This window comes from Fukomys damarensis, unplaced genomic scaffold (assembly GCF_012274545.1).
Source record: "Fukomys damarensis isolate Sample0158 unplaced genomic scaffold, DMR_v1.0_HiC HiC_scaffold_15, whole genome shotgun sequence".
In the NCBI taxonomy this organism is placed as follows: domain Eukaryota; kingdom Metazoa; phylum Chordata; class Mammalia; order Rodentia; family Bathyergidae; genus Fukomys; species Fukomys damarensis.
The window spans coordinates 62,133,990-62,149,546 of record NW_022900927.1 but is presented as its reverse complement, the minus strand read 5'-3'; the positions used below and the strand labels follow the sequence as shown (position 1 = coordinate 62,149,546).

The 15,557-nt window shown below is 50.3% G+C and overlaps 1 protein-coding gene across 3 annotated transcripts in view; it reads left to right on the top strand.

Annotated features, from left to right (window-relative positions):
• Nucleotides 1-15,483, top strand: part of Pah (phenylalanine hydroxylase) — a 55,573-nt gene extending 40,090 nt beyond the window's left edge. For all 3 annotated transcript variants that reach the window (XM_010631345.3, XM_010631347.1, XM_010631348.2), the window contains exons 6-13: nt 2,204-2,400; nt 4,042-4,177; nt 4,951-5,020; nt 7,167-7,223; nt 8,926-9,021; nt 9,315-9,448; nt 13,305-13,420; nt 15,322-15,483. In XM_010631345.3, coding sequence (XP_010629647.1) covers nt 2,204-2,400; nt 4,042-4,177; nt 4,951-5,020; nt 7,167-7,223; nt 8,926-9,021; nt 9,315-9,448; nt 13,305-13,420; nt 15,322-15,365 — 850 coding nt within the window. In that variant the 3' untranslated portion in view covers nt 15,366-15,483. The remainder of the gene's footprint in view (nt 1-2,203; nt 2,401-4,041; nt 4,178-4,950; nt 5,021-7,166; nt 7,224-8,925; nt 9,022-9,314; nt 9,449-13,304; nt 13,421-15,321) is intronic.
• The last annotated feature ends 74 nt before the right edge of the window (nt 15,484-15,557 follow it).

Genomic DNA, 15,557 nt, shown 5'->3' with positions numbered 1-15,557 from the left:
GAGGGAGGGAGGGAGGGAGAGGAGGGAGAGAGAGAGAGGGAGAGAGGAATCAAGCCATCCCTTCAATAACATGTGTTTTTAAAATGCTGCTAGACAAAACAAAGTTACCCACTGTGCTGGGGCCCAGCTTTCTCCCAAGCTTTGTGGTCTAATTATACAGCATATAAAGTAATTATAAAAGACTGTAGTCCCGAAGGAAACTGCCTCTGCTTTTCTCCACATTAAACCCGGAAGAAGGAAAAGAAAATCATTTACATTCAAGAAGGGACGGCTGCTTTACTAACATAATGCACCGTTGGCGGTTTCTGGCCAGCTGGGCTTCCTGTCCTGTCGGGCTTCGTGTTCCGACCCGGCTGTGAAGGGCGATTGTGGGTGCTCCTGTTTTCTCTCTTTGGGTCCTCCGCTCCTACTCCACTCTATTTTAGCCAAAAGAAAAAGCAAATATCAAATGTTGTATGACGGGGGGATTTAGCTCAATGGTTCTGCCTCCTGCCTCGCAAGCACAATGACCCGAGTTCGATCCCCTGTACCCCCCTCCAAATGTTGTTTTGGGAAGAGAATGTCTTAGCTATTTGGGGTTCTCGGGAGCTGTCTTAGTGTTTGGGGACCCTGACCCTGGGTTTAGGGAATCAGAAGAGATGCTCGGAGAGGAACTCAGGATGACCTCTCAGTCCTCCCCTCTGCCCCATGGAGAGATTCTCTGCAGCAAGTCAGTAACGGCTGCTCCTCGCTGTGTGCCTGAGACACTGCTAACTGCTCTACAGATCTTTAGTTTAGGCTTAATCACTGTAATCAGGTCTGTGTCTCTTTCTCTCCCTGGCTCACTGCCCTCTGTAAGGGCCTTCTTTTCAGGACGGGTCTCATCTGTCTTGGGGGTGGACCCCAGCATCTCTAGGCTGACACCCCCCCCCGTTCAATCAGAACTTGTGTCTTTCCCACGAGCTCAACCAGAGCTCTGTGAGTCTCACCTGCTAGACTAGGGCAGCAGGCCAGCTCTCAGCCAATCCTTGTGGCCAGGATAATGAGACTCTCTGATTGGCCAAATTGGTCACCTGACCACCTCTGGCGCTGGGGGTGGAGCCTCCTGGTGTTTGCCCCTCATAATCTGAGAGTGGAGAAGGATGTTGTACTGGGTGAATTGGGACGTGTTGTTGGGTCCCTGGAACAACAAATGTCACCCAGGGTGACCATTTCTTGAAATGTGTTCCAAATTGTCAGATGTCTTTCTTTTTAAACGAGAATCACTTACAACGATAGTGATCAGTCACCCAATGGTTATTATTGATCAGTAGTAACAATGTTAGAAGCTTTAAGCATTGCATTTCACTTGGTCTTGTCCACCCCCTGTAAATGGGTATTTATTATTAGCCCATGTCACAGGGGCAGGGACTGAGGCTCAGAAAGATTTACAAAGTCTAAGGCCACACAGCTGGGAAACGGCGGGGCTGAGTGTTGAACCAGTCTCTATTCCCAGAGCCCATTTCTCCTGCTCCAACAGCCCTTGGTCCACGCATGGTAAGGCAGGAGCTCACCTAATGCCCTTTCACAATCTCTGCTGGCCACCAAAAGACACTGTGAATCATCTTGCTTTCGACTCCTAAACAAAAATTCATCCTTTCCTCCTAACCCCTGCCCACCTTTCTGTGGAAAGAAAGTTTTCAGGACCTTTCTCTCCTGGCTTCAGGCAAGCTGTAACTGTGAAGGGCAGGAGGGCCTCGAGGCAATAAGGCCTGCAGCTCCGGGAGGCCACTGTCCCTGGAGGCCAGGCTGTTTGGCTTTTATGTGTTCTCCCTGTTCAGAACTCAGCTTGGGACCTTTCAAAAGACGACCTATAGGGGCTAGGGATTTAGCTCAGTGGTTCCATCGCCTGCTTTGCAAGCACAAGGACCCAAGTTCAATCCCCAGTACAAAAAAAAGAGAATGATCTACAGTATAGTTGCTGCTTTCTGCCTGGAGGGTACCTGCCTGGCCCCCGCAAGGAAGGTGGGTGGGAGACCCCTTGGGCAAACACTTGGGGAGCTAGAAGAACAGAAAGGCCAAGTGTTTCCCAAAAGCAGAGCAAATCCTCAGTGTACCCAGTGAGCTGAGAGCTTGTATCATCGTTTAATGAAATTAGTCTTGTAGCAGGGCATTTCCTGTATCCAGAAGTGGAACTTTTCTCTTCCAAGTAACTTAACAACGCCTGTTTGCGCCCATGTTCCAGCGGGCAGCCCATTCCCCAGGTGGAATACACGGAGGAGGAGAAGAAAACATGGGGGACGGTGTTCAGGACCCTGAAGTCCTTGTATAAAACCCACGCCTGCCACGAGCACAATCACATCTTCCCACTCCTGGAAAAGTGCTGCAGCTTCCGCGAAGACAATATCCCCCAGCTGGAAGACGTGTCCCAGTTCCTACAGAGTGAGTCTGGGGCGCAGGCCCCGAACTGGGCCCAGTGTGGGGAGGTGCGAGTGCTCTGAGCTGTCCTTGTGCTGTTCTGGGCTTTGCCTTTGACCTTCGCCAGCTGGGGAATCTGCCTAACGGCTGTCACTGGCCACAGGAAGACTATGGCCCGCGGCTTCTCAGGGCAGGGTGGGAAGGCACCGCGGCCAGCTGTGTGCCTTTGGGCTGTGCACAGCACTTCCGGGAGAGACACGGGGTGACCAAAACATCTGCTGAGTGTTTAGTTGTTGTTTTGTTTTTTTCATTATAGTAAAAGTCACACTTCCATTAAACCTCTCAACATACTCTACCTTTACTCTGGACACACTGTTCCCATCGTTCCTGGCAATATTTTCTGTTTTTTGTTTTTTGTTTTGTTTTGTTTTGTTTTGTTTTTTTGGTTGCCGGTAATCGAACTCTGGTCCTTGCACTTGAAAGGTAGGCAGCAGAACCACTGAGCTAAATTCCCAGCCCCTGGCAGTGTTTTCTTTGCTCTGAGTTTTTTTGTTTTGCCTTTTGTTTCTAATCATCCCTCATCACTGGGGATGGAGCTCAGTGGTGCTGTACCTGCCTTGCAAGTGCAAAGTCCTGAGTTTGATCCATGGTACCTAAATAAATAAATAAATGCATCACCCCTCATAGGTATTTTCTTCTCTGTCCAGAAGGTAATAGCTCCGCAAAATCCCAACAGTCAACGGACTCAACGCTGGCCACATCCTGTGTGCCAGGAAGAGTGAGGGGTACCAGGGAGACGTAGCAGAGCTTTATAGAAGTGAAGGGAAGAATTTCCTTAGCTTCACGTCTGTGCAGAGCTGCGAGACTCTGGGATGAGACGCTGGGGAAACTCGGAGGAGGGGAGGAGACTGCAGCTGGGGTACATGGAAGAGGCCCCCACACCGGCAGGAACCATGGGATAAGTGGGCTGCAAGGCGAGTGTATTCTGAGGGGGATTCATGGCAATGTGTGTTTAAAATTTTCACTGTAAACATTCACCATGTTCTTATCACACCTTATAGAAACCAGAGAGATGATGAGTTGTAAAGAAAGGTTAGAAAAAGCTACGTGGTAAAGCTATTTGTCAAGGTGGATCTTCCGGGATTTACCCCTTGAGTAGGGGCCCAGTGGCATTTACAGGACCTGGGAGAGAGAGGCAGGGGGCAGTGATTTCCCCCGAGAGCACCGACTCTCTACCCCTGTCTAGCTGGGGAGCCTGAGGCCCAAGCAGAAGCCAGGCCCGGCCTCCATCACTCCTCACTCCTCGGGGAAGCACAGCCGCAATCCCCTCCGCGCTCCACCCCCGGAAGTGGGAAGCAAGTGCTCCACCCCAAGGAGCAGCCTTGGAGCTGGATGTCGAGCTGCTGCCTGCGGCCCGGCTCCGGGTGGGGGGCCTTTCCTGTTCGGGCCTCTTCTGGTGCCTGGTCCGTCCCAAAGCAAGTTCAGAAAACCGAGGCTGGCAAGTGTGACTTCGCTTGACCTGCATCAGCCACCGGGAGACCCGTGGGGCCGAGACTGCCTGGCGCCTGCTTGGTCGCAGCCTGAGGTCCCACAAACTGCGCCTCCGCCTGCTGGGCCCAGCTCTGCAGGGCGGGCTTGGAGCTGCTGCTCTTCTTTGCTCCCCAGCGTGTACCGGATTCCGCCTCCGACCCGTGGCCGGCCTGCTGTCTTCTCGAGATTTCTTGGGCGGCCTGGCCTTCAGAGTCTTCCACTGCACGCAGTACATCAGGCACGGGTCCAAGCCCATGTACACACCCGAGCCGTGAGTACCGCCTCGGTCCCGCCTGCTCCCCGAAAGAGGTTGGAGTTCACCCAGACTCTGCCTGGATGGGTGGATGATAGCAGTGGGAGAGGAACTCACCTACTCCCGGGGTTCTCTCTGCAAAATTCGCTGCATTTGGACACAGATCCGAGTACCCTGTGAACCAGTGGGTTAGGCCCCTGGGCGTTGGGGACAAGAGGTCCCAGTCACGTTTCCAAGGCAGAGCTTTGAGTTCCACATGGGACAGGGTGAGCACAGCCGTCATCCCTCCTAAGTGCACATCGGGGTCACACCGGCTCCACTCTGCTCGGCCTGGGTCTGAGCTGGAGGTGGACAGCGGCTGGCCACTCTGCTTTCTACCCTGGGGTTTAGCCATTGCCTTAGTCTGATAGAAATTTATATTTCAAAAACAGTAGGATGCCCCAAGTCATTTTTCCCTCCCCAAGTTCACTACTGCTGGTCAGAAAAGACCTTCTCCTAATGGACGTGGCTCTGCAAGTGTTAAACACAGGTGGCCTTTCTTTCCTGCCTTCTGATCTCCATCCAGACTCAGAGAAGAGTACACTGTGTGTATTAGATCCCACCGGGGATAACCGAGTGTATTTTGTGTCCCCGCTGAGACTTGACCGAGGAGAGGACTTGGGATGGGAAGGGCTTGTGTCCTCGGTTCACTAGGTGCCTTCTGTGCTCACAACAAAGGTGGTTCTTCCATCCCAACCCCGTCACGAGGTTCCTAGGCCCCCGCTGCTGCAGCTCTGTGCTCTGTCTTCCAGGGACGTCTGCCACGAGCTGCTGGGACACGTGCCCTTGTTTTCAGACCGCAGCTTTGCTCAGTTTTCCCAGGTACGCAATGGGTATTTTTAGCCTCGGGCACAGAGTGGGGCCCCACATGCCCTGCTGAGGTGGGAACCGGTGCAGCTCTGTGATTCCGCACGAGGAGGGAGCTGCATGCCTCGTCCAAGGAGAAGGGCTTGCGGTGGGTGAACTGCTCAGCCTAGGAATGAGACGCATGCGGCCCGGTCTGCGAAGCCCACTCATCTACCAGCAAGAGCGTGAGAGCCTCTCCAGGCAGGAGTCCTCGTTCCCTATTCTGTGTCCTCCCAGCACTTCCCTCCCACACTGTCCTCACTTTGTCTTTTTGAGACAGGGTCTCACTAGATAGTTCGGTTCGGGCTGGACTCAAACTCACGATAGAGTCCAGGTTTGTTTGAACTCACAGAAATCCTCCTGCTTCAGCCTCCCACGTGTTAGGATTACAGGCGTATGCCACCACATCTAGTCATCTCTCCTCAGGGACTTTGCCACTTTCCACTTTGTCAGACAATCTTTTGTATATATACGAGGATGGATCAAAAATATGCCAGGGATGATTAAAAAAAATATGGTGAATACTGGTGTTGCATGTCATCCAGCAGAAAGGCAGCTCAAAGTCCCCAGTACATTGTGGGGAGCCCTCATCCACCATATTCACCAGATCTGGCACCGTGTGACTTCTGGCTCCACCAAAGTCAAAATGACCACTGAGAGTACATGTGTTGGAATAGTTCCAGACGTGACGGCAGCCGTGACAACACAACTAAAGACCCTCATGAGAGAGGACTCCAGAGCTGCTGCAGAGAGTGGCAAGAACTATGGGATCCATGTGTTCGAAGCCGGGGGAGGATTCTGAGGAGTATTCGTGGCAGTGTGCCTTTTACTGTAACGAATTTTTAAATTTTTAAAAATTCACAATAGTTTTGATCACGCCTGATATTTGAGTTAAATAAGATGATGTTTGCTGAGAATCCAAAGCCAATAATCTTATGTATAGTTGACAAGGTAAGTAAGTAAATACATAAATAAAGAACCAAATTTCTCATCCTTACCATCAAAACAGAAACCTAGACCTGATTCACCGTTCCCAGTAGTGAGCAAGCTCAACCACAATGCTTTGGGATGAGAAAAAAAACAACAACAAAACCTACCACTTCTCTTAGGCTCTGAGAATCAGCCTCAGGCCGTGGTCATGGTTGGGTAGCTGGGATTATAGAAAGTTGAAGGACGCCCCTGATGTACACAGGCCCAACTCCGCACTGGCCACATTTGTGACCTGGAGTGACTTGCCGGGCTACCCGTGACTCAGTTTCCGCAGAAGCAGAGCAGCTAAGGCCTTCTCTGCCGGTCCTGCTACTCGTGGAAGAATGGGGACCCAGCAGAACAATTAGAAGTGAACTTGGGGCTCAGCACCAACTTCAGAGTAAAGATACTGCATGTCGTGGGTGAGCTTTAGAAGCGTTTCGACAGAGTCCCCAGAACTCCTCACTCACCTGGTCCCTTTCTCCTCGTTTCTTCTTTCTGAGGAATGCATCACTTTTTCACAGATCCGTGTAGATGCCCACGATTTATTGTTGGTCTCTACTACAGACCACAAAGTCAAGGGTCTTCATCTATTTCGTATATTACCTGGCACATAGAAAGGCACTCAGTAAATATTCTCAGAATGAATGGATGGGTGTGTTTGGAAAGACACACAGGCACACACTCGCACAGCAGGCTGAAGTGAGTGCTGTAGAAGTTGGAGTGTTTGGAGCTGTGCTGGGAAGGGGTCCCTGACCCCTGACATTTTATCTCTAGCTGTGTAAATACTAGCAGGGCCATGGACCCTCAGCCAGTCCCTCTGTGCTGCCTCAGGGCTCTTGACTAAGACTTCAGTGCTCCCGGAATGGACAGCTTGTGCCCTAGGACTGGAGTTAGCCAGCTGTGTGACCTCGAGCAGGTCACCGCCCCCATGTGCCTCAGTTTCCCCACCTGTAAGCTGTAGCAGAGGACATAAGCCACGGTGAAGGCTCCCTGCTGCTCTGGGCATTGTGATTCTAGGATGTGTGGCCGGGAGGACTTAGCAGAACACGCGGGTCTCTGGGGCACTCTTGGAAGCACCGGGCCACTCGTCTCTTCTGGCACCGAGTAGAAGACGGGCCGTGCTGGTGACTCTGTTTGTCCACCTTTGCAGGAGATCGGCCTTGCCTCACTGGGCGCCCCTGATGAGTACATCGAGAAACTGGCCACTGTGAGTCCCCATCACTCCCTGGGAGGGTGGTGGGAGGCTGTGGCCTGTGGGTCTTTGAAAATCTGCTCCTTCTTTGGAAGCCAGGGCATGGGGGAAAAATCGGAATGCGCAGGTTACATTTGCACGAGTAAAACCTCCATGTTGACTGATGCTTAATGAATTGGTTTTTCTGCTGCATGCAGATGTTTGTGCATGACTTTAAGCAGCGTTCTAGAAAATACCAGCAAGCTGTAGTAATAGTCCTTGAGATCCTTCGGACATAAAGGCGAGGCTGGGTTCACAGCTTTGGAGAGGGAAAGTTTACATCTGTCTCTTTGCATGAGACCAGCATTAGGCCGTTTCCTTTCTCAGAGTAGGAATGGAGGGGGCTTTTTCTTTTCCCCAAATTCCTCCTTCTCTCAAGTAAATCCAAGGACTGGAGCTATGGAAGCCGCAAACCTGCCTAGAAGGCAGATTCCTTCCTGCTTTCAGAGCATCCCCTCCCAGATGCTGAACCACATGTCTTATAAAGTGTTCAGGCTGGAAATGGGAAAAATAAAGATTTATACTGGAATTAAGGGCTGCAAATAAATGCAAATCTACCATTAAAATGTGTCAACTTAGAAGATTTTATGAACTCAGCTCAACAGAAAGGATATCCTTTCTGGGCCCAGTGTTTCTCTCACATCTGTTCTGAGACCCTGGGCAGGTGGATTTTCCTTCCCTGTCTCTGAAAATGGGTGCAGCTGTGTACATCTCGCCATCTTAAAAGTGAGTCATGGGCATCTGAAGGGTCCAGTTTGTGTCAACATGGATTTTAAAAGGAGGTGCTACAGAGATGCAAGAAGCAGCTGGATACATTTCTTATTCTGAGTCAAAAAATGAACTTGGAACTCAGACAATGGCGTGAACTACCATGAGAATGTTAACAGACCCATTGTCAACCTAAGTTCTAAAAAAAAAAAAAAAATCAAATTACTGGCACACTGGGCTGGGATCAGTCCCGGCTTCTTTCTGTGCCCTGAATAAGCTGGCTGCCTCACCTGCATGTGAGGAAGTCAGAGCTACTGAGGTAGCCAATCCTTCCCAGGTTTAACGTTCTCTGCTCCAACACACACTTAACTGGGGCCTCCCACCAACTCTCCAGGACTCTGTGTCTCCAGCAGCCAAGTGAGTCCGGATCCCTCCTGGCCCCAGGACCCCATGACTTTATTGCTCAGCCCGGGCATCTAGGACGTGCTGGGTTGGGAGCTGTCAAAAGAGAATGACTCAGTTATCGGAGTGCTTGGCTTCAGCCGTGCCCCAGTTTTTAGCATAGAGGAACCTGCACTGATTCTTTCACTACTGAATCCCCTACTTCCAGCATCTGGGCCTGGTGGGATTACCTGACAACTCCTGCTAATTTAAGAACATTTTTAAGTAACATAGCACTCTATGCCACATAGTAAAAGCAGAAGGAATGGAGAAGTTGCATCATAAAGAGAGTGGAGCCAGTTGGGGTATGTTGGGAGGCTCCTTAGTACCTTCCAGAGCTTCCTGTCATACCTTGGGTTCAGCCACCTCCTTAGTTCAACAGGGGATGGGGTAGGGTGAGACACAGGACCGGAGAAATATCACATGGATTTAAAGGACAGCCCACCTGGCCAGTGCTATCCTTGGTCTGGGGCTGCTTGCTGCCTTCCCCCTTCCTAGGGTTTGCACTCAGCGTGACTTTCCATCCTAGATCTACTGGTTTACTGTGGAGTTTGGGCTCTGCAAACAAGGCGACTCCATCAAGGCCTATGGTGCTGGGCTCCTGTCATCCTTCGGTGAATTACAGGTATGACCTTAACAGGGACCAAAGATGGACGTGAATGTGTCGGTAAGGGACACCATTCTCCTGGAAAAGGTGGCTGCTTACGCAGTGTCTGTCAGTCAATCTCCTTACTTGAAAGTGATTAGAATGAGTTTGCCACTTACTACCCTGGTTTTAGATGAGCTAAAGGGTTGAATGTGGTCTCTGCAGCATCGCTCCCTGCACTTGGGCTGGGGTGTGCAAGGAAGCAGAGGGGGTGGCACGCAGCAGGGACCACCAGTCTGGATTTAACAGAGCTTTTCACCATGTGCCCACAGTACTGCTTGTCTAACAAGCCGAAGCTCCTTTCCCTGGAGCTGGAGAAGATGGCGGTCCAGCCGTACACCGTCACCGAGTTCCAGCCCCTCTACTACGTGGCGGAGAGTTTCAGTGATGCCAAGGAGAAAGTGAGGTGAGGAGGCCCCTTAGCTCCCTGGGTCCTCTGACTCAGGCTGCTCATATTGTCTGGGGGTGTTTGGCCTGACCCCCAGGTACATATAACTTCGTGCAGCAGGGGGAGTTTACGCCCCCACCTTATCCACCTGCACCTTTTCCCACCTCTGTTGGAAGGTTGGACACTCCAGCTGCAGACAATCCTGCCCTGATCTCTTTCAGTGTGGACACGGTCTCCAGTCCTGCATCCGCTTGGGTACAGAATGGCCACAAAAGTTCCCCTACCAAATCAGTCCGAAAAGGTTTCCAACCCCGCAAAGTACCTTCCTCTCTTTATCCTCCCAGACACCTGCAGAACTGGCTCTCTCATCTCTTTTCCGTCTTTGCCCAAAGGTCTCCTTGTCCTTCCCCAGCCAGCTTTTGATCATGCACTGCCTAACACGGATGTGTCCGGGAATCGTAGCAGTAGGTGATCTGACCTTATGTACGCAAACCCAGGTGCTGTAGCTTAGGACACACCATGGCTACACTGCACTCAGGAGGTGCAGCCCCTTTCTTCTAAGACCAGGGGGAACGAAACCACACAAGACTAATCAAGGACCAGAGAAAATGATGTAATCAAGGGACATGGTACACGTAGGACGTGTGAGGCTGCTGTTGGCATGATGTGCCATATTGTTTCATGATAAACGTTTTGCTTTCATAGTAGGAGGAGGACACTAGAATAATGATTAAAAGTATATATGGTAAACGCAAAAAACAGTGACATAGTCACTTACGATCATCATCGAGTATTGTGTACTGGATCTAATTGCCCGTGTCAGGCTTTTGTGTGACTGGCAGAGCAGTGGATTCTCTGACTCCATTGGATACACTGAACACTGTGAGTCTCTGTGACATCCCATGGGCCATGATGTCATCGTCGGATGGGGCCCCAGGCTGTACTCACCCTCCTGTCAGCACTGCTGTGACTTCCGTTTCTCCTTACACTTCTTTACTTCTAATGGAATACACAAGTGAAGCTCCAGAAGAGTAGTGATCTCCAGCCTTTCTGTTTCTTGCTTGTCTCAGCTACTCCCCTCATTGCTGGGACACACAGAAAGAGGAAGGTATCTTTGGGCTCACAGTCTATAGGGTTTCAGTCCAAAGTCAGTGGGCTCAGGGAAGAGTGGCCCAGAGGGGGGCCAGGATTTACGGCGTGGCAGTGGGAAAGCAGATAGCGAGGGAAGGGAAGAGCAGGGAGAGGTGAGCCCTTCCAGGCCACATGCTCCTCTTCCAAACATTCCCCCTGCTGACCAAAAGTCAGCACCGGTGGGGTAGTCCAGTGATGAGTATCAGGCCGCCGTGATGCAGTCACCTCCCCGAAGCCACACCTCTGGATGCGTGAGGCCCTTGGTGACATCTGGATATGAACCCTGACACTGCCTTTGCCTGTGCCTGATACAGGCTCAGTGCTCAGTGCACACTTGGTGAGGATAGTGCAGCCAGAGGCAGTCAGTGGGGGGAGCCCTGCTAGAAGCCCTAGAACCCTCAGCCCAGATTCATTCCAACAGGAAAGGGGCCAAGTAGAGGGAATCCTTGGCCACTCATAGCCCGATACTCACCACTACCACCCCACCTTCTGTCATCTCTCATCAGTGAAGGGCGAAGCACCGGCCATGTGGTCTCTGTCCTATGACGCTGGGTGCCTCAGCTCTGCACTCACTGGGCCCATTGCAAATGTACAGTGCTGGCCCACAGGCACACTGAGTGTGGCCCACAGTGACTTCCTCTCTCCCCTCCTAGGGACCTCCCTTGGTCCTTCCTGCTCTATATTTCTAGTTTTCTCCTAGTACACTCTATTCCAGGAGCCTACTTCCTCCAGTCCCCACAGGCTTCATCCTGCCATTCCTAGGGCCACATTCAGACTATGGATTTTAGTGGATGCGTGTTACCCACCTGGGTAACCTCATAATAATTATTAATAATAATGAGTGGTGCAGGCCTGATATCTATTAACATACCTAAATCTGTCTCAATTGCTTTCCTCTGTTCATTACTTCACTTTTCAGAGTTTGCAGTTGAGGATGCAGAACTCCAGAGGAGGTTGAAGTAAGTCACTCAAGGTCTTTCAGCCCAGTGGTTGGCTTGTGGTGGAGCACTCCGTCATGCTGAGATCGCTTCTAGATGCCCCCTGATACACCTCCCCAAACGGCCGGTGATGGAAGAGTTTAGCAAGACCCACACCTGCCAGGCAGTGCATTCCAGCTCCTCTGCCGGCATCCAGGGCCCAGGGCCCAGGGAGACCTCCACAAAAGTGCTATTCTGCTGAGACGGGGCTCAGGGGTCCAGAGGAACATAGAACAAGGTTCAAAGCAAGGAAAGTCTGGACTTTCTGAGGATGCAGCTCCTACCACTCTCAGTTTCCAGTTGGGCTCAGTTTGGATTGAGTGCTGTGTCCTGGTCTGAGGGGCTGAGCTCCCAAACTGAGGCCCCACCTGGGACACATCCTGTGAGGACAGGGAGGGGTGTGACTGTTCAAAGCCTAAAAGAAGTGCTGTGTGGGAGGAAAGGGGAAAAGAACTACAGGGAGCAAGATATGCATGTGCACTGCGCAGCCCCAGTCTCCTGCAGAGAAGCCATGGTGGGGTCCGCTGGGCCATTCATCTTCCTTCAGAATCCCACTAGTACTTGCCAGCAGCACCCTGAACTCCAACAGGGCTTGCCACACCCCTCTTGGCCATCACAAGAATTACTGGATCTTACAGAGGAATAAAAGAAAGGGAGGCGCAGACAGGGGAGTTGTTCCCAGGGTCACAGAGTCATCAGCAGCAGCAGAGGTAGGACTGGAGCTGGAGCAGCTTGACTTAGGTCCTCGGGGTCCCACCACCTCCTGCCCCGAGGCCTTCCCGCCTCCTCCATCACTGTCTTCAGTCCAGCAGCTCCCATTTTCACCGGGGGCCAACTTAAAAATAATATTTGTGATGTGCTTGGAATTTCCAGTTTTCTGTATTTTCTCATGTCCCTCACAGTGGCACTCAAGGGGAATTTCTCCCTAAGCCAGGAATAATGCCTGGGATGGCAAGAAAGCAAGAATCATTGGGTTCATCCCCAGGTATGCAGCTTATAGACGGTCGTGGCCTTAGCAGTCAACTTCCCATGCTTGGTTTCCTCATCCGAGAAATGGAGATAGTAGCAGTACTTACTTCTTAAGGTTTTTGTGAAGGTTAAATTAGGAATGATACTTACAAAGGAGTTTAGAGCAGCTAGGATTTAATATTGTTCTTGGGATACAAGAGATTTGGTTCATTGGTTTATTGGATATTTTTCAGGGGTGGGGATTGAACCTGGGACCTTTGTACAGAGCTACATCCCCTTTTTGTGACAAGATCTCAAACCTGCCCAGGCTGGCCTTAAACTAGCTATTCTCATACCTCTGCTGACAGAGCCACTGGGACTACACAGTCTGAGTTAAATGTCACCATCAGCACAGTGTTCTCTTCTGCTCTCTAGAGCTGTATTTCCTTTTGTATCCAGCATCTCAGAGCTTTCTTTTTTTCTCCCTCCATTGCATTCTTATGCTAGGTTTTCTTTACTCTCTTGAGCTTATTTAATAATAACACATGACTTTATTGTATTCTGTGTCATTATTGTAAGCTGTCTCTGTCTTTTTGGAGTGAGATGACTGAATCCGTACATGTGTGCGTGTGTGTGTGGGTAACATAGGCACACACAAAGCCACCCCAAGAGACCCTATTAAAGCTCCACTTCCCTCCTCAGCCTGGCTCCAGCAGCCCTGGTTTCAGTGAATTCTCAGCATTAACAGAAAAGGAAAATGGACCCGAGAATTTGTATTCCAACAACACCTTTCACTCAGGCCCTGGTTTTGCTTTCAGGAACTTCGCTGCCACAATCCCACGACCCTTCTCAGTTCGCTACGACCCCTATACCCAGAGGATTGAAGTCCTGGACAATGCTCAGCAGCTGAAGATTTTGGCAGACTCCATCAACAGTGAGTTGCTTACACCCTACATGGCCACACTCTCTTTCCAGGAAATACAGGTTTATGTCTTCTCACCCTCACTTTAGGATCAACAGAAACTATGAAATATTGACTTAAGGAGAAAGCATCTCTCCAGAAAGTCTCACTGGGGAGAAAAATTTGGCAAAATGGCTCCATTGGCTCGAGCACCTCTTTTTGGACCCTCTGAGGTTCCATCCTCTGTCCTACCACTAAAAGACCTTTCATGCCTGGCTGTCACCCTCAGCTTCACCGCTGCCCTTTGCTTTTTCATCCCTCTCCTCTAAGGGTCTAATGGCTGTCACTCTGCCTGCAGTCTCATCCCCTAAGTGTTGCTTTCGGTTTACCTTATTAGCAACACAGGAGCACAGGTCCCTGCCCTTCACTCCTCCTGATGATGGATATTACACTACTGCTCTTCAGAAACCACAGGTTACTTTGTTCATACCTGGTCCTGCCTCTGGCCCTTCAAATTATTTTCTAGCAACATTAATTCTACTTCCTGTGCTCTATCCTACTTCCAGGGCTTTTCCCGTACCATTCTTTGGTTTGAAATACTTTCTCCATCCATTTGCAGAGGCCGGGACCTAGCTCATCTGCTAAGTCTTCTTGTAAGAGGACTGGGTTGGATGTCATTCTAGTGTCTTTACATTCCTTCATCTGTCACTCACAAAGGAGTCATCATTATACTAGTGTTGTATAACTGTTGACCTGAGCAGAGTCACACCAGGTTCACTGTCAAAGCCCCAGCCCCATTCCTAAAAATTATATTGGGCACACAAGAGCCACTGAGTGAAGAGATGACTTACAGGGTGGGGAGAGTACAAGGGAGGAGTTCCTGCCTTGTGTAATGTCCAGGAGGGCAGATGGGCTTGAAGTGTCCTCTACCATTGCCTGTGCCACTTGTGCTGCACACAACTGGCCCTGGTAGTCTTTGCACCCTAGGTGTGGCTACCTGTGACTCCACATCTTGAAAAAGCCCAAGGCTGATCCCCCCCCAGGCTCACTCTGTCTTGGAAATCAATTTCGAGGGATGCACGCACTGAAGGTGCTCCTGAGGCTGGTGTGTAAGACACCAGGGTGAAGCAATAGCTGTTTTTGCACTCTTTCTCATTTCCCATGAAAAGGCAAGAATAACTCCCCTGGCCATTGGCTATTGTTGATAAGAAAATTTCTAAGACCACAGAGTAGCAAATTTAGAAACCAAAGGCTTCTTAGAGCTATGTGACTTTATGTAAGTTTTCATCACTCCTCTGTACTTTGGTCTCTGAGATTGAGGGAGTGAAGCTTCTCATTCTCCAAGGCCTCTCACGCTTCTGGGAAAAGTCTGTATCCCCAGGGCCCCTGTCACAAATGGAATTGATTACACAGTCCTTCTGTCCAGGGATCTCACAATCTAGGCTGAGTTCTCAGTGTTGCAGAATCACAGGGAGAGCTGTCTGCAGCTTAGTAGTCCTGAGTTATAGGCCTAGAATAAATTTAGTCAATCTGTGCTAAATCTTGGGAATTTGTCCTGGTAATAAGACAGCAGGAGATTCTGAGAGAGGAGATTTGTACAGCGACACTTTTTACTTAGCTCCTTGAAGCATCTGATGTCAGATAAAAAGGAAACAGAGCAGCTCTCAGTTTGCCCGGGGAGAAACCCACTAAGACCTTCCTGAGAAATGGCCCACGGAGAGAGGGAGCCAATTCCAGTAGCAGCCCGAGCACTTCCTACACCACCCCTGTCCCAGTGCCATCTCCATACCTGAGCGGTGAGTGGCTTGAAGCTGGGAGTGACGGGTGGCTTTTCCAGTGTCCCTCGGATCCCTCAGGACTCTGCCCAAGGTGAAAACTTGAGGGGTGTTTGTCCTTGTATCCATGGGCTATCTGAACGGCGCCCTTTTTTGTAGGTGAAGTTGGAATCCTTTGCAGTGCTCTCCAGAAAATAAAGTGAAGCTATGGACAGAACGCGGTGTCAGCTGAGAATCTGTCGGCAGAAATCTATTTCTTTCATCCAAAATCTGAAAAGAAAGTCTTAATTTGAAACAACAGCTTTAAAGCCTTTTTTGGGGAACAAAATGAAGGATCAACAAATAAGGAAACTGGCCTGAAATTATAGTATATTAATACCTCTGTCAAAAAAAAA